Raw genomic sequence first — 26,393 nt, 5'->3', positions numbered from 1 at the left:
AACAATATAATAACAAATGATACATAATAAATAATCAAAAGAATAAATAAATAAATGAATGATAATGATAAATGACAATATAATAATAAATGACACATTATAAATAACCAAAGGAATAATTGATAAATAACAATATATTAATTCATGACACATAATAAGTAATCTAAATAATTAATAAAAAATGATAATGATAAATGACAATATAATAATAAATGATACATAATAAATAATCAAAGGAATAAATAAATAAATGATAATGTTAAATGACTGATTTCAGCCACAGTTCAATGATAGATGCATTGATTAACAAATCAGTTGCTGGAGTACTGAAAGCTCCCTGCAGGGGGATGTGCACTAAAAAGTCTGACACTGACACAAACAAACCCATTCGGACTACCGGCTTCCAGCTCACACCATGAGCTCCTTCGTGGCTGCAGCCAGAGCTTTGCGGCTCTCTGTGCTCTCTGCTCGGACACTGGAGCTGCGACACCACCACCTCTCTGTTTCCAGCAGAAACCTGAACGTCCAGGCGACCACCGAGGCTGGGAAGCTGAAGAGCATCGATGACCTGCCTGGTCCCAGTTTATCCACCACTCTCTACTGGTTATTCGTCAAAGGATACGCAGACAAGAGCCACTTACTGCAGGTCAGTTACACTGCTTTAACCTGCTGCTCACAAAACTCATTTATGATCCATGTTTTCATCTTATTTGATAGTTTCTACCCTGAAGAGCTCAACACTTGAGTGCATCTGACATAACAAGTAATCAAAAGAATAAAGAAATAAATGATAGTGATAAATGACAATATAATAATAAACGATTTATAATAAATAATCAAAAGAATAAATGATAAATGACAATATAATAATAAATAAATAATATATAATAAATAATCTAAATAAAAAATGATAATGATAAATGACAATATAATTATAAATGATACATAATAAATAATCAAAAGAATAAATAAATAAATGATAATGGTAAATGACAATATGATTTAAGACTATACAACATAACAAAAAAAAAAAATTAATAATATAAAGTGCAGGAAGAGGCAAAAAAAACCACTGGGTTTATCTGAAGCCTCCACCTAGAGACAAGATTAATATAAAGAAACAATATGACTACATAATAGTGATAACAAACAATTAGGACAAGATATATATAGTAACAACAATAACAATACAGTGAATATATCAAAAAAGATAAGTGTGTGTGTGTGTGTGTGTGTGTGTGTTTGTTGCGTGGTAGTGTTTGGTTAGTGTTTGTGAGGAGGATATTGTTTTAAATATCTATAAAGACTTCTGGGTAATCGTAACCAAACAACATTGTGAGTGGGAAAAAAATAAAAAACATAGAAACAGATACATGGACAACATGGGGTAAAGCAATTACAAGTTAATTAAATGACCCTTTAAGCGACTTTTGAAACATTTGACAGATGAACAGTTTATTGATAGATGTGAAAAGCTACTCCATAATTTGGTTCCCCTAAATCTTATTGAAAACTGACCTCTACTAGTGAGACATTTAGGAGGATGAAGATCTAGAGACTGACAGGTTGAGTAAGAATGGACCTGAGAATCTGTTTTAAAATAGGTCTTGAACTGCTCAGGAATATTCCCACCAGAAAGTATCTTATAAATAAAAACACATATTTGAGAAATATTGATATCATAAATAGTAAGAATGTGGAGTTTCTTAAATAGAGGAGCAGAGGAGATGTGTGACTCTGATCGAGTTGCAATCCTCACAAAATGTTATGAAGAACTTTATGATTTTAGTTTAAAGGTCACCTATTATGCAAAATGCACTTTTCCATGTCTTTTAAACATCAATATCTGTTTCCAGTGTGTCTACAGGCCACCATAGTATCATAAAAGACCATCCTCTCTCTTTTTCTCCTCCTCCGTTTGTCCGGAAATGGGTGCAGAAAAAAATTTTGCTTTTTTTCCTTCTCTTCTGACGTCATTAGAGAAATGCAAGCCATGTAAGGGTTTCCTGGTCGAACCAGAGCAGAACCTTCAGTAGCTGACCCCGCCCCACAGCGCGTCACTGTCTCTCCTCCTCAACCTAACTTGAGCAAAGTCTGCAAGAACCAGCAGAACAGGCTTCATGTACTCCCATCATCTAAATATAACATGTTCTTTCACAAAGGCTTTATGTAATTACACTGTTTAAACAGATGATATTTATATATTATATATATTTGATGTCATGCATGTAGCAGAGTACAGGTAGTAAATAGTGACTTGTAAGCAACACAACACATTTCTGTTTCACAGTCAAACTTTATTTGAGTTGACAGATGACAATATTAATTATTCACAGCATTTGTAATCATCTCACCTGTTAGTTAGTTATGTGACATGGTACAGGAGAAAGTCTTCAGCTCTGGTACACTATGGTAAGCTAAGCTCCGGTGGTCTGTAGTCATGGTAACACAGAGACAGCTACTACTGTAAATAATATACCTGTAGCTCTCTTCACAACAACACAGACACAGGTCGGTTCTTTGATACGGGCGTTTATTGCTTGGACACGTCTTTCTCTGATGCTTCACTTCTGAGTCACGTCATGCACACGCCGTGAAAACTCGTTGGCCGCTTGTCATGAAAAGAGGTTCTTGAGTCCATGAAAGTCCTTTTGAAAGTCTCTTTGACTGTCTGCTTTTAGCTTCAGACGTCGATAATCATAGCTTTAAACACTTTACAGAGCCCGCGAAAGGCATCTGCTCCTTCACTTACGTTGGATTGTTTTAGTCCCTCAATGAATTCCGTCGTAGTGGTACTACACAGGGAACATTGGTTCCGGGGCGGAACGTAAAACACAGTGGACTAATGTACTTTTGACTGAAACACTTCTACCTGTTACACATTTTGAACTGTATGAAACAAATAATTTTACTCACATCATATTTAAATTTTTAACCTTACATTAAATGAATTATCTATTTATTTATTTATTGCATGAACTTATGGGATCAATTACTAATTATATATCATGAACACATTTATGCAACGGCACTTACAATACCATTACTCTGATCTTCCATACATTTATCTTTTAGCAGAAATAATGAACTGACTACTGTTTCACATCTTCTATTTTCCACCCTGATGGTCGCTGTGTTTACACACCGTGTCATAGCGGTAGCATGTAGCTAATGGGGTTAGCTCTGTATCTCCCATCTGCTTTCAGCTGTCTGCTCTCCTCTGGGATGATTCTGTTGGTCATTTCTCACAGATGGATCTTTAAAGACAGGCTGTGAATCAGTGGTTTTCAGACAGCGGCTGAATTAGGCTCTGAGGCAGGCAGACTCAGGCTGCAGTATGAGAAGAATAAAGGTTTTTTTGAACATTGCAGCATGTAAACATGTTCTAGTGCAACATTAAAATACATCTATGAACCTGGAAATGAGCATAATATGTGACCTTTAATACACTGCTCTAAAGAAATGAAGGGAACACTTAAATCACACATCAGATCTTGATAACTAACTATTCAAGTGTAAAATCGTTACTGATGTACATTGAATAATTTGTTGAGAACAAAATGACGTAACAACGGTCAATGAAAACCAAAATCATCAACTCATTGAGGGCTGGATTCAAAATCACACCCAAAATCAAAGTAAAGAATGTAAATCACATTCTTTTCATTTCATCACATCAACTCATAAAGTGACTCAGTAGTGTGTACGGCTCCCGCGTGCCTGTATGCACTCCCTACAGCGTCTGGGCATGCTCCTGATGAGTTGGCGGATGGTGTCCTGGCGGATCTCCTCCCAGACCTGGATCAGGGCATCAGAGGGCTCCTGGAAAGTCTGTGGCGGTACTTGGTGGCGTCGGATTCACCGATACATAACGTCCCATAGGTGCTCAATTGGATTTAGGTCAGGAGACCTAGTGAGGGTCGGTCAATGGCATCAATGCCTTCGTCATCTAGGAACCGCTTACACACTCTGGCCACATGAGGCCGGGCACTGTCCTGCACCAGGAGGAACCCGGGGCCTACTACACCAGGAGGAACCCAGGAGGAACCCAGGAGGAACCCAGGAGGAGCCTAGGAGGAACCCAGGAGGAACCCAGGAGGAACCCAGGAGGAGCCTAGGAGGAACCCAGGAGGAACCCAGGAGGAACCCAGGGCCCACTGCACCAGGAGGAACCCGGGGCCCACTGCACCAGGAGGAACCCAGGAGGAACCCAGGAGGAACCGAGGAGGAGCCTAGGAGGAACCCAGGAGGAACCCAGGAGGAACCCAGGAGGAACCCAGGAGGAGCCTAGGAGGAACCCAGGAGGAACCCAGGAGGAACCCAGGGCCCACTGCACCAGGAGGAACCCAGGGCCCACTGCACCAGGAGGAACCCTGGGCCCACTGCACCAGCTTACGGTCTGACAATCGCTCTGAGGATTTCATCCCAGTACCTAACAGCAGTCAGGGTACCGTTGGCTATGACATGGAGGTCTGTGATCCTCCAAGGATACAGTATGCCTCCCCAGACCATCACTGACCCACCACCAAACGGATCATGCTGGATGATGTTACCGTTCACCACGGCGTCTCCAGACTCTTTCACGTCTGTCACATGTGCTCAGTGTGAACCTTCTCTCATCTGTGAAGAGAACGGGGCGCCAATGGCGGACCTGCCAATCTGGAGTTACACAACTTTTAAAAGTAGTACTCTGAATTACACACACATGAACCCTTTCAGAGTGTTTTATATCATATAATATATTATTGATGCATTACCATGGGAGCAGTATTTATATAATACGGGCTGATTATATGTTGAACTACTTTAAACTCAAGTTACTCTTCCAGGATGTCCAGAAGAGCCTTTACGGGCCCATCTGGCGCTCCAGATTCGGCCCCTTCGACATCGTCAACGTGGCGACTCCGGAGCTCATCGCTCAGGTGATCCAACAGGAGGGCCGCTACCCGCTCCGAGCCGAGCTGCCTCACTGGAAGGAGTACCGGGACCTGAGAGGTCAGGCCTACGGGCTGCATGTGGAGTGAGTTTATGGATCTTCCTTTAAATGTAAAAGATAATAACGGTCATAAACAACAGCTAATATAATCATTAGTGGTCCTAGTCGTTTGGGTTTAATCCCCGGTAGCAACTCTCTTCCTCTCTAAAGTGTTCGTAAAGGTCCCTAAAAGAGTTGTTAATCTGAAGAACTCTTTTGCTTTGTAGCACAGGACCGGAGTGGTACCGCATCCGCAGCGCCCTGAACCCTAAGATGCTAAAGCTGCGGGAAGTGTTGGCCTACGCCCCCATCATCCACCAGGTGGTCGGAGATCTACTGCGACGCGTCGAGCTCCTCCGCAGTCGCAGCGAGGACCAGGCCACCGTTTCAGACATGACTGCTGAGCTCTACAAGTTCGGCTTTGAAGGTGGGAATGTTTTCAGAAAGTCTAGCGGCGGTTGAGGTCAGCGGGGCGGTTTGTGATGCTCTTCACCTCTTGCAGGTATCTCCTCCATCTTGTTTGAGACCAGGTTGGGCTGCCTGGAGGAGGAGATCCCCGTTGACACGCAGCGCTTCATCACCGCCGCCAATGACATGCTGACGCTGTCTGAGATTGTGATCCTCTTCCCTCGCTGGAGCCGCAGCGTCCTCCCCTTCTGGAGACGCTTCGTCCAGGCCTGGGACGACCTCTATGACATAGGTATGTAGCAAGACAAACAGCAAAAGGAGACATTCATGTCATTTGGATTCACTTATAAGTTGGTAAAGTGTTTGGTTGTTGTGTTTCCGTTGGGCAGCGCAATCCCTCATCAACAGGAGGATCGCTGAAATCCAAGCTCAGGTGTCCAGCGGCAAGCCGGCGGAGGGCATTTACCTCACCTACCTGCTGTCCTGTGACAGGCTGAGCAGAGCCGAGGTCTACATCAGCATCACTGAGCTGCTGCTGGGAGGGGTCGACACGGTGAGTAGGGGGCTGCTGGTTCCAGCCTTCAATCTATCACTATTTCATCGTGCGTCAGTTTTAACATGCACGATTTAAATTTCAGATAAGATGAGATGAACCTTTATTGAGGGGATATGTGGCAGGACAGAAGTAGTTCAGATAAACAGGAGCATATGAGACAAACATTATAATAGTATATACTATTAGTTATGATAATATATTATAGAAGCAGCTGTAAATAGTTTACTATCAGCTCCTCCACAGAGAACAGAGCAGCAGATATTCTCATTTTAGCTGAGGGGAAAAAACATCCATAGAAACTTCTCAAACTGCTGCTTCTCTCCTGTCATCTGTTCAAGAAGCTTCAGACAGTTGTAGTTTTGTCCAGTGGGAGAGCTGGAGGCTGGTATGATTTCTGATTTATCCGTATGTTGATGAAAATAAGTGTGTTAGGAACACAGAGAGCATCCAGATGGAGAGAGGAGGAGTGGTTTGAGTTTTAATTAGGGCTGTCAATCGATTAAAATAGTTAATCAGGATTAATCACACATTTTTAATCTTAAGGGAGATTTATCAACTATTTAATCCTCTTATCAACATGGGAGTGGGCAAATATGCTGCTTTATGAAAATGTATGTATATATTTATTATTGGAAATCAGTTAACAACACAAAACAATGACAGATATTGATCCAGAAACTCTCACAGGTATAAAAAATATGCTGAAATCATAACATGGCAAACTGCAGCCCAACAGGCAACAACAGCTGTCAGTGTGTCAGTGTGCTGACTTGACTATGACTTGCCCCAAACTGCATGTGATGATCATAAAGTGTCAGTATTGTGGTTATTGCGGCAGCACTAGAGGAGTGAGTGGCAGGATGTGAGGAACACATCATTACAGGCCTGAGCATGAAGATCGTCTTCCTGACTGAACTTAAACTAGAGCTTCATTTGTCAGATACATGTAGGGCAGTAAAAAGTATCATATAGTAGAAGTATGAAGTAGCAGAAATGACTCTTCACTGTTTGTGAGGCCAGTTCTCGCAACATGTAGGAATTTCCAGTTGTTCCAGGAAAGGCTCTGGGTCCGCTGGGATAGGCAGAGAAAGCTGCCTAATCAGACTCTGGACTTCACTCTTATGGAGGACAAAACCTGCCAAAATTAAAAATACATCAATAAATGAATACATGATCCGATAGATAAATAAATGTATCATTAAATGTAGCAAAAATAATATTAAAAATAAAATATATCCATTAATCATTTGATTAAAATGTGACATAAATTGATATTTCTGTTTTAATTTGCGTCTTTATTTATTCATATTTGTATTTATTTATTTATGTATTTATTTACTCTTCTGTTTAACTTTCCCTTTTATTTATTCATCTGTAAATGTATTTTATTTTTGCATGGTTTTCCCTTTGCATTTCACCCCTTATTTATTTCCCCAAACATATTTATTTACTCTTCTGTTTAACTTTCCCTTTTATTTATTTATTTTTATTAACTTTAAAATGTATTTTATTATTTATTATTTTTGCATTTATTTTTATTTATTTATTTAAATGTATGTATTTATGCATTTATTTATTTATGCATGATTTTCCCTTTGCATTTCACCCCAAATTTAGTTCTCTAAACTTATTTATTTCTGTATTCTTTTCTTTTTACATTTATTTATACATTTCTGCCTCATTATGCAAATGAGGGGGCTGTAACAACCTGAAAATAAAATATATGCAAAAATAAAATAGATTTTTTAAAAATGAATACAAATAAGTACATAAATAAATAAAAGGTCAATTTAAACAGAAGAGTAAATAAATAAATAAGGCATTTAATACAGAGATAAATAACTAAATAAGCAAATAAAAACAGAAATATCAATTTATGTCACATTTTATCAATTAATTAATGGCTATATTTATTTTTATAATATTATTTTTGCTACATTTAATGACATATTTATTTATTTATCCAGTCATTTATTTATTGATTTGTTTTGGATTTTGGCAGGTTCCATCCTCCATACACTCCAACTTCCTTAAGACTTAAAACAAAGAAGTTCAAGCTAAATTCTCTGTTGCTAATGCATCATGATCTACTTCATCTTGACCTTTAGCCACATCTACACATAACACACAATCTAGCGTCCAAGAGGGCAATGAGAAAGTAGGTCCTGAGGCGTTCACAGTGAGATCAGCTAAGTTCGGCCTGATAAAGCTGCAACAACAGAGACGAGTGCTGGTGTTTAGTTGCTGCACGTCGCAGCGTTCGCAGAGCTCGTCTGTCTGCATTCCAAGGAGAGGTGGAGGCTTGTTGTTGTAGCTGCGAGCTGCAGCTCAAATCAAATCTAGAGATATGAGCTGAGACAGATAGATGAGAAATCACATACTGGAAGGAACACAAATGCTACTCCTTCTCTGGTGAAATGGTTGCCAATACAAAGAAACAAGCTCTTGCAACATACCTCAAGAATGTAACTGTACCTTCAGCCTGTATTTGGCTGAAACTTTGCAGACGGATTTATCTTGGTTATGCCTTCACGCCGGGGACAGCCGAGGCCGGACGCATTATGTTTCAGGTTGTCCGTCCAGACTATTATACTATATAACACCTGAAGGGAATGTCTTCAAATTTGGCACAAATGTCCATTTACTGATCACCGTGACCACACAAATCATGTTTTTGGACATAACCCAAGAATTCATATGCTAATTATGACAACTTCACCGACATGTCTAACAGGATAAAATGATGAAGTGATGACATTTTGGACAGACATGATGTAAACTGAAACTTGACTGGTTGGTGGAGTAATTCAAGTTTTATCCGGTTCTGTTATGCTGCGCTGCATCTGTCCACGTTTTAAACCCTTAAACCTGAACGTCTTTTTCTTCACACATTGACTCTTTGTATAAGAAGGTCCAGCGTCGAGACTTTAAATGTTTAGAGAGGACATTTCAGCAGCCGCTTATAAATCAGTCAGAGTCGGCTTTGAAGGAATTCTCCCTCAGAGAATCGTCACCTTCATGCGTGTTGGTTTATCTTCTAAGCAGCTGCAAGCTCAGAGTTAAAATCATAAAAGATTACATTAGTATCAATTTATTCCGCACATATATTCATCAAAGTTGCACAGAGTTATTAACAGAAGTTCTGGATTCATCAATGTGTCCCTGATACCATGTAATACAGTGTTCAGTTCGCAGTGAATGAACCCCGAGCTTTGCTATACGTTTTACCTTTATACACATTAGCTGACGAACCCTGGGGGAGGGGTCAGGCTTTCTGCAGACCCAGTACTTTTCCATCCTATGTCACAATACATCTTTGTGTCTACCTACATCTGACTCCATCTTTACACAACATTGTCTGCATGGTCATCCTGTCCCTTCCCCCATCCACTGTTAACCCCAAGGCCCTTTCATCCTTGTAGCTGTTCTTTTTACAGGCCCAATCAGCATTCCATCACGAGATCATTTCATGTGATCATTCTTGCCTCGTCTTACATCAGTCACTTATCTGTAGACAGTCTAAGCCTAGTAGTTAACACCAAACTCGCTAAACTCCCAACATAATCAAGTTTGTTACACAACAGTTTTATCATGATATATTTCCAACAATTCCTCTTTTGAACTTGTCCAAGTTCACTTCTGTCCTAGAAATATATTCTCATGAGGCATTCATCATTATTATACTATATACAATGTTACAGTTTTTTACACAGAGTTATCATCTACCACCTCGTCCTCTGAGTCATGATCATGGAAATCTATGTTGAGTAACCCCTGTGCTTCTGTTGGTGAACACATTCATTTGATAGTCAGGTGGTTGATCAGGACGCCTTTTCTCTATGGCAGTTACTATAACCTTTTCCGTCAATTGGCGGATACAGGGAATGCAACAAATAAAATAACGTAAAGCATATAAACCTTCAGTGAGTCACCTTTTCTTTACTTGTAAGCCGTGTTTTAACTGTAAAACCAGCAAGACCTTGAAACCTTCCGTCCCTTAATTGTGTCTCATACAGCTCACTTATATTTTTTACAGTGATATATATAGAAAACAAAAAATTCAGTATAGAAAACAAAAAATTCAGTCATTAGTCACGCTTCAATTTTTACGTGTCTTCTTCTGTGCTCTTCTTTGGTGTCCCTGCAGAGATGCTTGCATCTGCCCCTGGTGCTGTTCCTTTGTCCGGTTCATCTGGTGGTGTTGTTGGCTCGTTCACTCCTCCGCTGATGAAATCCACACCGGGTGGTGGATTCTTTGTGGAGCTGCACTGTGTCAAGTGCCACCAAACGCCTCCTTTCCCCTTTAGTTGGACTGCTGTCGTTGTCCTCGCGGTTACTTCATGTGGACCCGTCCACCGTGGTTCCGACCACTTCCTCTTTAACACCTTCAACCAAAGGTGTTCCGGGGGGCCTTCAGGTGCTGTCAGCAACACAGGCTTCGGAGCATGGGGGGCACCTGAACAGGAGAGAGCTGAGACAAGAGCATTCACTTTCTGATAATACGGGCGGTATCCTACAGCAGGTAGGACACACAAAGGCACTGTGGGACCTGGAAAAGGTCGTCCACAGTTGAGTTCAAACGGTGTTAAACCTGTTTGCCTATTGACTGAGGATCTCATAGCCAGAAGAGCAATGGGAAGAGCCTCAGTCCATGGCAAACCCGTTTGTTGACAAATCTTTAGCAGTTTCCCCTTAATGGTCTGGTTGGCACGTTCAACCTTGCCCTGAGATTCTGGGTGGTACACCGTGCCAAACTTGTGTTCCAGACCCAAAACAGTCTCCACTTCTCTCAAATCCTTATTTTTGAAATGAGAGCCATTGTCGGAGCGAATAAGTTTGGGAAAACCATGGTATGGTATATAATTATTCACCAAACATTTGATGACAGTTTTAGCGTCCTCTTTTCCAGTAGGATAGGCCTCAATCCACCTGGAAAATGCATCCACTATGACCAACAAAAATCTTTTACCTCCCACCCGGATCCCCATATCCGTAAAATCCATAACTATTTGTTCACCCGGACCTTGTGGTTTAGGATATGTGCCCACCGGTGGTTTTTCCGTGGGTCTTATGTTACATGTTTGACAAACAACACATTGTTGAACAAAATCAGTAACCACTTTCCTCTTTTGAGGGAACCACCATGCATCCAATGCAAACATCATTACAGCCACTCCCGCATGGCACAAACCATGAGTCTGTTTCAACATTGAGGGAATCCATCCGTCAGGCATGACAGTTTTCCCATTCTTCTGCCATAAACCAGTAAAACAATCAGTGGCACCTGCGTCTTCCCAGGATTTTCTCTCATGCTCAGGAGCGTCCTCCTGGGCTTTTTGTACATCATCAATAAAACTACTTACATGTTCAGCTAATATCATTATGCATTCAGTGACATAACCTGCAGCAGCCTTTGCTGCTTCATCTGCAGCGTTATTTCCAATGCTTTCCAGGTCACTTCCCTGTGAGTGACCTTTTACCTTTACCACAGCCACCTTCTCAGGAAGGTGGATAGCGGCCAATAAATCCTTCATGAGCCCTTCATGAGCCATAGATTTATTCCCGCTTGTTTTGAATCCTGCCTGAACCCAGCCAGACATATCCCTGTGGATCGCGTTACATACATAAGCTGAATCAGTAAAAATATTTGCAGTCTTACCCTCGGCTAGTCTAAGAGCACATATCACGGCAGTCAGTTCAGCGGCTTGAGCAGACTGTTTGCCCTCAAGTGGGGCCGAAGACAGAGTTACAGGGCCTTCTCCGTCATTAGTACACGCTACAACAGCATAGCCAGCTTTTAGTCCCTCTGTAGGGTGTCTGAAACAGCAGCCATCGGTGAAAAGGCTGAGATCAGGATTAGTAACTGGTAATGCCTCCAGGTCAGGTCGTAGTTTTACAAAAGGTTCAGATTTTTCCGCACAGGAATGTTTCTCTCCCCCTCCTTCGCCCATGTTATCTGCCATATTGCAACCTTCATGTACAAATGAAACATGTGGTTTTGAGAGTACTTGTAATATCTTAGTTTGTCTCAAGGGAGTGAGAGTGAAACATGATGAGGTGACATAAGCTACTGTACTATGGGAAGTGAGAATTTGGAGTGGGTGATGCATGACAATATGTCCTACTTTCTCAACTATTTTAGCCACAGCCGCTGCATATCTGACACACGGACTAGCTCTCTGTTCCGGTGTGTCTAGCAGAATGCTGCAATAGTAAAGTACATTCCTGTCTCCTCTTTGCTTCTGATATAGAACACCATGAGCTGTGGAAAGTTGTTCTGATACGTCGAGGTGAAATGGCTGGGAATAGTCGGGGAGTGCTAAAGCAGCCGCCTCAGCCATCTCCTGTTTCAATCTGATGAACCCCTCCTCCCCCTTCTTACCTTTTCATCTCCCTTCTTCCCTTTACCTTTTCGCTGTCTTAACTCAGCTTCTTCATCTACCTGTCTTTGTTCCTGCTCTTCTTCTTCCCCCTGTCTCCCTGCTCTGGCCAAATTTATTAGTCCTACTTCCATCTCTAAGAGACGGAGTCTTTTCTCCTGCTCTTCTTTCTGTTTCCTATCTTCCTGAGTTTCTTCGTAGCATACTCTCCCCCCTGTCAGTGTTACAACTGGTATTTGAACGCTCAGAACAGGTTTCGGAGGGTCGGGTTCATCAGTTAGTGGGGGAGGGGGAGGTGGAGGAAAGTCTTTGTCCTTATATGGGGGAGGGGCGGTTGGTGTTTCTCTCATTACCATTTGATGTTGTGGCATGGGGGGAGGATCGGGGAATGGGCCGGGATAATCACCTAGTTTAGGGTACAGAGTACTCTCTGTTCTAGGCTGTTGTTTTTCTTTTTTAGAAGACCATTGATGGCCTAATTCAGTCACTGAGGCCAAATAAACACAATTAGCTTGGGCCAATGAACTGGCTTGTTGTTCCACGTGTTTTTTAGCTTTTGCTCGTGTGAACATATTGCTGTTTTTTAATTGTTTTCGAGTCTCAGCCAAATCGTCTTGCTGCTTTAATATGTGCCTCCGAACCGCCGGGGTAACAGCTGCTTTAGAGTCCTCTTTAGGAAACTCCTCTTTTTCTATCATGCCTTTGAACCAGTCATCCAAATCCTTCGCTCGTTCATTCTTTTTCTTAGGATCAAAGGTGCAAATCACATTTGTCCTCACCTTGGCCCATTGCTGGCCAAAAGTGAGACCTGTCTTGTTGCATCCTCCTATTTCCTCACACTCTCTATCGAATTCCCCGTCCATGGCTGTTTTTACCCTTATACCGAACTATTCATACAGTTGGTGTTAGTATATACCAAACAGTAGTGTTTCAGAGTAATTGGGTCGTTATGCCCCCGCAACAGATCCCACCAAAACACAAGCTTCTACTAACGGTTGCCCGTCAGCGGTGCAGGCACGGTATCTGAGGCAGTTTTAAATTTCCTCTGATGACACTATTAATGCAGTTTATTAGTGTTACCAACACAACATTTAGATCCCAGATCTATTAAAGGACTCAAACCTTTTTTCTAAACTCCCAGAGCCTTAGGATCCCTGATCCTTTCAACTGTACATTTAGATCCCAGATCTATTAAAGGACTCAAACCTTTTTTATAGACTCCCAGAGCCTTAGGATCCCTGATCCTTTCAACTGTGCAACTAGATGTTAAAATTCAAACAGAGATGTGTCTTACTCAGCAAGAGAGATAAATTTAGATCCTATGCCAATATGCAGATTTGTTTTAACAGGTTCTGCTTACCTTTTGCCTTGTAGTCAGGGGTCCCCTTATCTCTCTCTCACTGAGTCATCCAGTCTCTGGCTCGCGTCACTCTTTCTGAAGATCACGTCGGGGTCACCAAATTGAAGGAATTCTCCCTCAGAGAATCGTCACCTTCATGCGTGTTGGTTTATCTTCTAAGCAGCTGCAAGCTCAGAGTTAAAATCATAAAAGATTACAAATTAGGTTACATTAGTATCAATTTATTCCGCACATATATTCATCAAAGTTGCACAGAGTTATTAACAGAAGTTCTGGATTCATCAATGTGTCCCTGATACCATGTAATACAGTGTTCAGTTCGCAGTGAATGAACCCCGAGCTTTGCTATACGTTTTACCTTTATACACATTAGCTGACGAACCCTGGGGGAGGGGTCAGGCTTTCTGCAGACCCAGTACTTTTCCATCCTATGTCACAATACATCTTCGTGTCTACCTACATCTGACTCCATCTTTACACAACATTGTCTGCATGGTCATCCTGTCCCTTCCCCCATCCACTGTTAACCCCAAGGCCCTTTCATCCTTGTAGCTGTTCTTTTTACAGGCCCAATCAGCATTCCATCACGAGATCATTTCATGTGATCATTCTTGCCTCGTCTTACATCAGTCACTTATCTGTAGACAGTCTAAGCCTAGTAGTTAACACCAAACTCGCTAAACTCCCAACATAATCAAGTTTGTTACACAACAACAGTTTTATCATGATATATTTCCAACAGCTTCTACTGCCAACTTCCTCTTTGTTAATAACAATCAAAAGCATGAAAGGAAATTAAAATAACCACCCAGTGTCCACTCTCAGATCTCAGACAAGCAGCGAAGGACTTTGCATTAAAAACAAAACTATGCACATACAGTTCTGTTGTAAGATGGGCAAATACATGAAAGTGTTGGACTGAGGGCTGTCAATCGATTAAAATATGTATTGGTGATTCATCGCATGAGTGTCCAGAGGTAATCATGATTAATCGTGATGTATGTACCTTTGAGATTTAACAAGTATTTAATACTCTTATCAACATGGGAGTGGACAAATATGCCGCTTTATGCAAATGTATATATTTATTATTGGAAATCAATTAACACAAAACAATGACAGATATTGTCCAGAAACCCTCACAGGTACTGCATTTAGCATAAAACAATATGCTCACATCATAACATGGCAAACTGCAGCCCAACAGGCAACAACAGCTGTCAGTGTGTCAGTGTGCTGACTTGACTATGACTTGCCCCAAACTGCATGTGATTATCATAAAGTGGGCATGTCTGTAAAGGGGAGACTCGTGGGTACCCATAGAACCCATTTACATTCACTGATCTGGAGGTCAGAGGTCAAGGGACCCCTTTGAAAATGGCCATGACAGTTTTTCCTCACTAAAATTTAGCGCAAGTTTGGAACGTCATTTAGCCTCCTTCAGGACAAGCTAGTATGACATGGTTGGTACCGATGGATTCTTTAGGTTTTCTAGTTTGTAGCAGCTTCATGGATGTCGGTTGGTCGCTCCACCACTTTAGTCCAGACTGAAATATCTCAACATGTATTGGATGGATGGATGAACTGTAATGACTGTTGCAAGGTGAGGTGCAGGAGAGCAAGGTGAAAAGTCACGAAGAGAAATCATCACACTGGCAGCTAAGTATGCTTGAAAAATAAGGCAGACTTTTATTTTCAGTCTGTAAAAATTCCATCAAACAAAGGAAAAAACACATGGAGGGAAAATCATCCTCTGCATTCAGTTTCACAGCTCACCACATGCCTGGTGCTGCTCTTTTTACCACTCTCCCCCCCAAACTCTACTTTCACACATGGTCATATAACCTAACAGCCCGTCTTTCCAGTTCAAACTGGCTTATCAGGCGAGTGCTGCCATCAGCTCAGACTGGAGACACCTGCAGTGAGAACCTGGGAAATCAGAGCACACCTGATTACACTTGGAGCCACTCAGTCTCTGTCAGTCAATTAACCCCTTAACTACCCACATAAGGAAAAACAAAGATAACTGTGATCAACCCCACTTGGCTTTACCAAACAGTTAGTGAGGGAGTTGTTGCTTCCTCACATTTCACACCTCCTCCCCCTCTGGCTTACATAAGTCAGGCAAACGTGACAGATAATCAGCAATAAGATTTTTCTTACCAGGACAGTGCTCTATGGTGAACTGGTATGGCTGGAGGGCTAGGCACCAACGCAGAATCCTTGCATTCTGATGCTGCTTGGATTGCATCCACTTCAAAGGTCTGTGGTCTGTCTGCAATACAAACTCTCTTCCCAAAAGATAATACTTCAATGAATCAATAGCCCATTTTATAGCCAGTCCCTCCTTTTCCACAGTAGAGTACTTTTTCTCCCGGTCAAACAGTTTCTTACTTAAGAACAGGACAGGTTTCTCTTCACCAGGTTCCCCCTGGGCTAGCACCGCTCCTAGTCCAACACCGGAGGCATCAACCTGCACAAGGAATGCTTTCGTGAAGTCCGGGCTCTGCAACACAGGAGCTTGACAGATCTGCCTTTTCAATGCTTGGAAGGCACGTTCACACTCATCATTCCATATCACTTTCGAGGTTGATTTTTTTGTTAGTTCGGTGAGTGGTGCCGCCAATGTAGAGAAATGGGGAACAAACCTTCTGTACCACCCCACGAGTCCTAAAAAGGATCTCACTTGCTTCTTGGTCAGGGGTCTTGGAATCATCTGTATGGCCTTTATCTTCTCTATTTGTGGCCTTATCTGCCCACGGCCGACCAGGTAGCCAAGGTATTTCACCTCCTCCTGAGCCCAGGAACACTTGTTTGCATTCAGGGTCAGCCCGGCTTCCTGTATCTTGCTTAGGACGATTTGAAGATGCTGCAAGTGTTCTTCCCAGGATTCACTGTAGATCACTACATCATCAAGATAGGCAGCTGAAAACCTGGAGCAATCATTAAGAACAATGTCCATTAATCTTTGAAAGGTCGCAGGTGCGCCATGAAGGCCAAAGGGTAACACAGTGTACTGGAACAAGCCCATTCCTGGAATCTGGAACGCTGTGTATTCTTTGCAAGATGGGTCAAGAGGCACTTGCCAGTAACCTTTACAAAGGTCTAATGCTGTGATGTAGTTGGCTTTCCCGATTCTCTCTAGTAGCTCATCGATACGGGGCATGGGATATGAATCAAAACAGGAAATACTGTTCAGTTTCCTCATGTCGGAACAGAACCGAGGTTGAGTACAATTCTTCTTGGGAACAAGCACTATGGGGTTTGACCACTCACTTCTGGATGGTTCAATGACTCCCATGTCCAACATCATCTGCACCTCCTTCTTCAGTGGTTCCATCATTCGTTCTGCAATTCTGTAAGGCTTCAGGCGAGCAGGTTTAGTGTCCTTCAGAACAATTTTGTGTTTTATCACATCAGTTCGGCCAGGTTTTTCTGAGAACAATGATGGAAAAAGATTGTTTAAGCTCACCCAGTTGATGCCACTGATCCACACTCAGGTGCTCTGGAGGGATCTGGGGTTTACACTTCTCTCTGAAGGGCCTCATGTCCGCTTCCTCAGCTTCCGCCACATCATCTTCAGACTGGACATCCTGGACCATCAGAACATGCTCTCCACCTGTTTCCAAGGGATTTCTTTCATGGTATTCCTTTAACAGGTTTACATGGAGCAGTTGCTTGTGTTTTTGTTTATCAGGACAGGAAATTTCATATGTTACTGGGCCCACCTTTCTGGTAACAGGATAGGGGCCTTGCCACTTCGCTAGTAACTTACTCGGCCCAGTAGGGAGCAGTACCAACACTTTCTGTCCAGTTTTCAGTTCTCTTTCTCGAGCATGTTTGTCGTACCATACCTTTTGTTTATGTTGAGCCTCCAGCATGTTTTCTTTGACTCTTTCTCTGCAACTTTCCAGTTTGTCTCGCATCTGCAGAATGTAGGAGATGATGTTCGTTGTTGGTGACGTTGCCACACCAGCCACCCAGTTCTCCTTCAGCATGTCCAAAGGGCCTCTCACCTGTCTGCCATACACCAGCTCAAAAGGGGAGAAACCAGTTGAAGCCTGGGGTACCTCTCGATATGCAAACAAAAGGAAAGGCAACCATTTATCCCAGTCTTTGCCAGTATCCTCAACAAATTTTCTCAACATTTGTTTCAGGGTACCATTAAATCGCTCGACAAGACCATCGGTTTCAGGGTGGTAAGGAGTGGTTCTTATCCCTTTCACACCAAGTTGAGAATACAGTGACTTCATTAGATGTGACATAAAGTTTGAACCTTGATCTGTTAAGATCTCTTTAGGGATGCCAACTCTAGAGAATAACTCCACTAAACATCGAACTATATGTTTGACCTGAATGGAGCGCAGTGGATAAACATCTGGATATCTGGTTGCATAGTCACATATCACCAGGGCAAATTTGTGTCCTTTGCTACTCTTTGGCAGGGGACCAATGATATCCATGGCTATTCTCTCATAAGGCACACTCATAATAGGTAATGGTTGTAATTGGCCTCGGTCTGAAATTTTGGTGGGGGCCACCACCTGGCAATCATGACATGTCTTGCAATACTCCAGTACCCCTTTGTATAACCCTGGCCAATAGAAGCGCTCAGCAATGCGGTTATAGGTTTTGGCCTGCCCTAAATGGCCAGCCCATGGAATAGTATGACCCACATGCAGGATTACTTGACGATACTCTTTTGGAATAACAAGTCTAGGTTTCTCAATGTCTGCCAAATACAAAAGGTTGTCTTTTATGACAAAGGGATCCCCAATTACACCTTTCAGCCCCCCTGTGCCAGCTTTTAGGACCCCATCTATTTCACAAACTTTTGCAAAGAGAGGTTTCAGAGAGGAGTCATTCTCCTGAATCTCTCTGAAATTGTCAGGGATTTGCCATTGTGGTTCAATGGGAGGAGTTAAAGGGAGAGCAGGGTCAGGACATTTAGCTTTATCAAGATTTCTGTTTTTCTCCTGACGACGCTGACGTTTTGTTTTCTTAACCTTATTTCCCCCTTTAAACAAACCATCATCTGCCTCAGGTAGGGGTTCTAACCCCTTGGTGACAGAGCGAGTCACTACAGCACAAGAGTATGCTACAGAGTTTTGCTGGACCAAATTGTCTAGCACAGGCAAATCTTCTCCAAGGATTACATCATATGCTAGGTGATCTAGCACACCAACAGTTAACATAAAGGCTTGCCCTTCAACCTCAATGATCACTTCTGCAGTTGGGTAATCTTTCTTACATCCATGAACACATGTGATATTTACATTTCGTTCAAAGTTAGTCAGTGAGTTGTGGAGTAGGCTGGACTTTACCAAAGTTTGCGAACTACCAGTGTCAGCCAGAGCCTTTGCCACATGACCGTTAACTGTGACATCTACTACATGTCTATGTGGAATCATTTCATTCTCATTAACATCATCATGTTCATCATTATCAGGACGAGGTACAGAACACAACTCAACTGTTTTTGATCTTTTTAAAAGGACAAAATGAAGCTTTGTGGCCAGGTTGCTGACAGTAAAAACATGGGAAGTTAGGTTTCAAGTTTGAATGTACAGGTTTCTTACCAACCCCAATGTCCTTGTTGTCCACAACAGGCAAACCGTAAGGTTTGGACTCCCCAAACCTTGGCTTCCCAACAGTCAACTTTTTCCTTGAAGGGTCCCCGTGAGCAGCCGTGTAGCGCTCTGTCAGGTCCGCTGCTTCCTCTCCTGTCTGGGGATCATTCTCCTTTACACAGGTGCGAATGTCTGGTTGGAGCACACGGAGGTATTGCTCCAAAACAATGGACTCACCAATCTGCTCCTTAGTGCGGCTGTTTGGTCGCATCCATCGTTTATAAAGTCCCTTTATCCGGTTGTAGGTTTCACGGACTGTTTCTCCCACTGGCACAATAGTGCTCCGGAAACGCTGTCTGTAAGTCTCCTCCGTCACATTGAACTTCATTAACACTGCTGCTTTAATGGCCTCGTAGGATTCAGCTTGTTCTTCGTCCATTCCCGCATAAGCATCAAGAGCTTTTCCCGTCAATAAGGTGACCACTCTGGCTGCCCACTCCACTGGCTGCCACCCCCATGTTCTGGCCATCCGCTCAAACCGAACAAAGAAGCTCTCTGGATCTTCACCTTCTTTGAAGTCAGGTATTCTTGGTTCACTGACACGGGGCCCAACAGACCGGGTTGGTGGAGAAGCACGCTGTTGCTGCTGAGGCAACAGTTGCTGTAATGAGGAGACAGGCCCACTAGCTTGAAGTGGAATGAATTTCTTTGGTTCTTTAACTGTGGGCAGGTGCATGGAGGTTTCATCTTGCAGCTTTAAAACACCAGCAGGTATAGCATGAGGATAATGTTGGTCAGGCTGTTCATATTGTTCATCTGACATCCAGTCCTGCGTCGACTTTGCTCCCATCTCACCTCTTAGCTGTTTGATCAAAAAGTACCGCTTCAGTTTGTCTAGACCGTCGCATAAACTCTCTCATTTCTTCAAAAAAGTCTGTGGCAGAGAGTTCTTCACTAGCAACACGGTCTATAAGTATTTTTGGCCGTACCACTGGTTCTTCTTCTTCATCTCCAGCGGCCATGGCGCCATCAAGTGGTGGCTCAAACCCCACTGTCCTTTCAGCATTCTTTATCTCCATTTCTGCCAAGGTGGATTTCTTCGGCCGACCTCTTCCACGTACTGCACCTCTCATTTAGTCAGCATTCCAACACCAACTCGACACAGGCGTATTAGATCCCACCACTGCCACCAATTGTTGCAAGGTGAGGTGCAGGAGAGCAAGGTGAAAAGTCACGAAGAGAAATCATCACACTGGCAGGTAAGTATGCTTGAAAAATAAGGCAGACTTTTATTTTCAGTCTGTAAAAATTCCATCAAACAAAGGAAAAAACACATGGAGGTAAAAAACCCTCTGCATTCTGTTACACAGCTCACCACATGCCTGGTGCTGCTCTTTTTACCACTCTCCCCCCCAAACTCTACTTTCACACATGGTCATATAACCTAACAGCCCGCCTTTCCAGTTCAAACTGGCTTATCAGGCGAGTGCTGCCATCAGCTCAGACTGGAGACACCTGCAGTGAGAACCTGGGAAATCAGAGCACACCTGATTACACTTGGAGCCACTCAGTCTCTGTCAGTCAATTAACCCCTTAACTACCCACATAAGGAAAAACAAAGATAACTGTGATCAACCCCACTTGGCTTTACCAAACAGTTAGTGAGGGAGTTGTTGCTTCCTCACAATGACTTTATTTCCTCTGACTCTCTCAGACTGCTAGTCTTAGCCCTGTGATGGACAATAATCTGATTCCCTCCTGATCTCAGACCTCCAACACACTGTCGTGGGCGCTGTACCACTTAGCGAGGGACCGCAGGGCTCAGGATCGACTTTACAGAGAGGTGGACTCTGTGTGTCCGGACAGACGGGAGCCAACCACAGAGCACCTGAGCAGGATGCCCTACCTGAAGGCCGTCATCAAGGAGACGCTACGGTGAGCAGACTGCTAGTATGAACTACTCACGAAGCAGTGTTGGCCCTGGAACTACAGTTTGGAAAACAAGCAGCCCATCAATCAGCTGAACTTTATACATGAAGTACTTAGTAACCAGTCAGATGCAGTGTTCTAGATTAGATTAGTTATATAGTAGTCAAATAATCTGCTCCTTGAACCTTGACCAGCTACAATATTATAATGCAGCTAATATAATATATATAATATAATATAATATAATATAATGACTCCTTTCAGAGTGTTTTTATTATCATTATATTATATTATATATAATATAATATAATATAATGACTCCTTTCAGAGTGTTTTTATTATCATTATATTATATTATATATAATATAATGTAATATAATGACTCCTTTCAGAGTGTTTTTATTATCATTATATTATATTATATATATTATAATGTAATATAATGACTCATTTCAGAGTGTTTTTATTATAATGATAATAAAAACACTCTGAAAGGAGTTATGTTGCAGCACGACTACTTTTACTTTTGATACTTCTGCTGATAAGTTTTTTAAAAGGCAGAACTTGTGACGGAGCATTTTTTTTATTTTGTGGTATTTCTACGTGTTTCGACCTGACATGCCCTGACCTGTGAGACTGGCAAAGTGACAGAACAGCTTTTATCAGTTTTTGACTTATATGGTACAGCTAGTACAGCTGACGTAAAGCAAAGAATAAAACACTGAATCGGACATAAATAATCAATAACATGCTCCAGGTTAGCTCTGTCTCTGATTTAGAGTCTGACTGTCGTCTGTGTCTTTCTCCTCCAGCCTTTATCCCGTGTTTCCTGGAAACGGACGCTTTATTTCAGACGATGAGGTGATCGTGGGAAACTACTGGTTCCCAAAGAAGGTAGGAAAGCACAACCAGGATGTGAGGCACCTTTAACTTTAAAGATCAGAAATGATTTAAATACGCTTCTCTTCTTTGCAGACTCAGTTCCATCTGTGTCATTACGCAGTCTGTCACAATGAAGCAGAGTTCGTAGACGCAGAGCTCTTCGTCCCAGAGCGCTGGCTCCGTGCCGAGGCGGCCAGCAGCGTCTGTGGCAGGGCGGCGCCCGGCTTCTACCAGCACCACCCGTACAGCTTCATCCCCTTCGGAGTCGGGGTGCGAGCCTGTGTTGGGAAGAGGGTGGCGGAGATGGAGATGTACTTTGCTCTGTCCAGGGTGAGTGAAGAAGAGACAGACAGAGACAGGAAGTGGACTTTTAGCCTACTTCTTGGCCAATTTGTGTTTCTTTTAGGGCTGTCAATCGTTTAAAATATTTAATCGCATGATTGTCCATAGTTAATCTCGATTAATCGCAATCACACATTTTTTATCTGTTCAAAATGTACCTTAAAGGGAGATTTGCCAAGTATTTAATACTCTTATCAACATGGGAGTGGACAAATATGCTGCTTTATGCAAATGTATTTATATATTTCTTATTGGAAATCAGTTAACAACACAAAACAATGATAAATATTGTCCAGGAAGTTATGTCTGTAAAGGGGAGACTCGTGGGTTCCCATAGAACACATTTTCATTCACATGTCTTGAGGTCAGAGGTCAAGGAACCCCTTTGAAAATGGCCATGCCAGGTTTTCCTTGCCACAATTTATTTGAAAGTTTGCCACAGACAAAAGTTTGAAGCGTTATTTAACCTCCTTCATGACATGACACATGACAAGTTAATATGTCATGGTTGGTACCTATGGATTCATTAGGTTTTCTACGCAAGTTGCAGTAATGCGTTAAAGAAATTAGTGGCGTTAAAACTCATTTGCGTCGACGCGTTAAATCTGACAGCCCTAGTTTCTTTATATTTTTCTTTTGCTTATGTTCTTTTATTTAGCCAGCCACAAATTAAGAAATCCTTGAAAAAGTTCTCCAAAAAGAAATGATTTGTTTCATTCAAATCTGTGCTCAAGTTTTTGAGATATCCTGCTAAGATCTACAAACAAAATCCTCAAGTATCTAACAGAATGAAGCTCCTGTATGGATTTAAAGGCTGTTTTATGTCTCCTTCCAGCTAATGCAGCACTACGAGGTCCAGCCTGAACATGGTGCACCGCTCGTGGAGCCGAAAACTCGAACCCTGCTCATCCCCGCAAAGCCCATCAACCTGCGCTTCCTGTCCAGAGGCTGATGAGGGTGCAGCAATTTAATGTGTGAAACGCACGTCCAACAACGCGTGGTGCACGAGAGGTGACATGTTTAACCTGAGCTGTAAATGTCTGCACACACTTTTACAGTAGAAATAAGAACATAAATGACTTATTTAAGGGCGCAAATTAAAGGTCAAATCTGGTGTTTATCACCCTGGATGTGGGAGGATTCTCACCAGAGTCCATGTGAATCAGCACATAAATCACTCATTTCAATGAATGATATGCAACTTGAGGATAGAGATTAATTATTATATATAATTATTTTCCTGAAACCTACAGGACTCAACACACACACACACACACACACACACACACACACACACTCTCCTCAGTCTTTTATTGTTTAACTTCACTTAATGCTCATACTTTGCCGTCTTTGCACAGACATGTTGTTTATTATTGCTGACGGGATTTAATTTCTCAATTTTAACATAGCCACAGGCTGATGTGAAATACCTGGTTTGTGTGTGTGTGTGTGTGTGTGTGTGTGTGCACTGCCCCCCTCTGACAGCTTATGTTTTTAATAACTCTCTATAGCCATGGTTTTATAATCTACTGCTGAATTTATCCGCTGCTCACCACTATGAAACCCATTTCACATCCAACACAATGTTTTTATTTGAACTTTTAACATGAACTCAACTTTAAGGAGGTGAGAGGCAAGATAGGAGACAGGGAAGGAAACAAAAAGGCAATGAAGGAAAGGAGGTTTTCAGACTGAATTCTGTGCATTCAACGGCTCTTTTCTGTTTCATTTGATATCAAACGGTGCTTAAATCACAGCTAAAGCTACACACATTTTTCTTTTTACACAAAGCAGTGATTTAACAACAACTTTAAAGAGTCTCCACAGGTTTTTATGGGTGATTAATGATAACTTGTTCATAAAAAGCGGTGAAAGAGATGAAATGCCCTCTGTTAGGCCATAATCTCTGTAACACTACTGTAATATTCCTATGGAGATCTTATTGTGATGATACAAATAAAAATCTATATTTTCTATGTATCTTTGCCTCATCTATCTGGGCCCACACAAACAAGGAGACAACAACAATAATATGGAAATAAGAGAGATAATTTGAATTATAGTAAATCAGCCGTGTAGAGGAAATGCAGGCAGAATTTTATTTCTGGTCTGAACTTGTTTTTTTTTCTCTGAATCTTGATGTCATTGATTAAAGATGCTCAATGAAAATGTATACAAAACAGTCCCATTAAAGCACTGGGAGACTAAAACTGGGTCAACAGTTGTAAACTGCTCCTCTGCCGCCGCCTGCTGGACACTTCAGTACATTTAGCTTCTTTATTTTTGCAGGAAATGAAATGCTCAGTGTCATAAACTGTTTCACTGTTGCACCACAGTCGTATACAGTGATCAACAATTAACATGGTGTATCATGAGTTCCTCAATTAATCAGACATTGTGTCACAAGAGTAGAACTTTAAAAAAAGAAAAAAAGAAGAAGAAGCTTTTTTGGAGTTTGTTATTCAACTTGTGCACATTTAGGTAATTCACAAATCATCCAAAGAGTCATTTAAGGGCACAAAGTATTAATTAAAGAGGCTCACAAATTTATCTGAGAGAATGACTCGTAATTCCAGGATGCAGTTTGTCAAAAACATATCAGACGCCCCATTTCTCAATATATTACTCCACTTTATTTCTCTGAAAATTCAGATTTCAGAGTGAGCTCCTGTGGATCCATCTGGCTTTTCCAGTTAATTTGTTGGGTTTGTTGGATTTATTTAACTTGTGCATTATTGTCTTTAAACAGACTTTAACACCAAATGCTACATGGTTTGGAGTATATAAAACCTGATTGATACAGCTGGAAACTGGCATTGTGCATTAGTGTTGCACATTCAGAAAGACATTTGCAATCAGTCAAACTATTTGGTACACCCTGAACCTGGGCCTTTTAAGGCACCTGAGGGTCTGGGGTCTTGAGGCTGTTGTAAATCCAGCCTAAACAGTTTTATGTGAAAAGTTTGATCATGGACAGTCTTGTTTTCTTGGCTGCATGAGAGCTCTGACATGCCATATATGGTGGATCACCTGGAACTAAAAGACAAATCATAGAGTTGCAGTACAACCCTAAATATTATTGTGCAGTTAGAAGTTGCAGTACAACCCTAAATACTGATGTGCAGTTAGAAGTTGCAGTACAACCCTAAATACTGATGTGCAGTTAGAAGTTGCAGTTCAACCCTAAATATTATTGTGCAGTTAGAAGTTGCAGTACAACCCTAAATACTGATGTGCAGTTAGAAGTTGCAGTACAACCCTAAATACTGATGTGCAGTTAGAAGTTGCAGTACAACCCTAAATACTGATGTGCAGTTAGAAGTTGCAGTACAAACCTAAATACTGATGTGCAGTTAGAAGTTGCAGTACAACCCTAAATACTGATGTGCAGTTAGAAGTTGCAGTACAACCGTAAATACTGATGTGCAGTTAGAAGTTGCAGTACAACCCTAAATACTGATGTGCAGTTAGAAGTTGCAGTACAAACCTAAATACTGATGTGCAGTTAGAAGTTGCAGTACAACCGTAAATACTGATGTGCAGTTAGAAGTTGCAGTACAACCCTAAATACTGATGTGCAGTTAGAAGTTGCAGTACAAACCTAAATACTGATGTGCAATTAGAAGTTGCAGTACAACCCTAAATACTGATGTGCAGTTAGAAGTTGCAGTACAACCCTAAATACTGATGTGCAGTTAGAAGTTGCAGTACAAACCTAAATACTGATGTGCAATTAGAAGTTGCAGTACAACCCTAAATACTGATGTGCAGTTAGAAGTTGCAGTACAACCTACAACTTGCAGTAAAGTCTTTGCAATGCAAGCTCAAAACCTGCACCACCACCACCACCACCAGGTTTGTCCCAAATGTGTCAATTTTATTTTGAAGGTCAAATAAACCCACTTCCTGTGGTGGTCCTGATGTTGAACAGCTTGACGTCGCTCATCTCATCTCATCTCCCTGTGCGTGAGGACGTCGTGCATCGGACGCG

At 41.9% G+C, this 26,393-nt stretch overlaps 1 protein-coding gene across 1 annotated transcript; it reads left to right on the top strand.

Moving 5' to 3' along the window:
• Nucleotides 1-353: 353 nt before the first annotated feature.
• On the top strand, nucleotides 354-24,382 carry LOC141762788 (sterol 26-hydroxylase, mitochondrial-like). The gene is made up of 9 exons (XM_074626849.1): nucleotides 354-646; nucleotides 4,830-5,020; nucleotides 5,203-5,402; nucleotides 5,478-5,675; nucleotides 5,773-5,936; nucleotides 21,018-21,184; nucleotides 21,991-22,072; nucleotides 22,154-22,390; nucleotides 23,238-24,382. The coding sequence occupies exons 1-9, from the start codon at nucleotides 416-418 to the stop codon at nucleotides 23,352-23,354; spliced, it is 1,587 nt and encodes a 528-aa protein (XP_074482950.1). The 5' UTR covers nucleotides 354-415; the 3' UTR covers nucleotides 23,355-24,382.
• Nucleotides 24,383-26,393: the final 2,011 nt, after the last annotated feature.

The sequence above is a fragment of the Sebastes fasciatus genome, chromosome 24 (assembly GCF_043250625.1).
Source record: "Sebastes fasciatus isolate fSebFas1 chromosome 24, fSebFas1.pri, whole genome shotgun sequence".
Taxonomy (NCBI): Eukaryota; Metazoa; Chordata; class Actinopteri; order Perciformes; family Sebastidae; genus Sebastes; species Sebastes fasciatus.
This window is presented reverse-complemented; position numbering and strand designations above follow the sequence as displayed.

Coding starts and splice junctions, on each gene's coding strand:
- LOC141762788 (XM_074626849.1), top strand. CDS start 416: ATGAGCTCCTTCGTGGCTGCAGCCAGAGCTTTGCGGCTCTCTGTGCTC. Junction 647..4,829: donor ACAAGAGCCACTTACTGCAG/GTCAGTTACACT, acceptor TTACTCTTCCAG/GATGTCCAGAAGAGCCTTTA. Junction 5,021..5,202: donor GCCTACGGGCTGCATGTGGA/GTGAGTTTATGG, acceptor TTTGCTTTGTAG/CACAGGACCGGAGTGGTACC.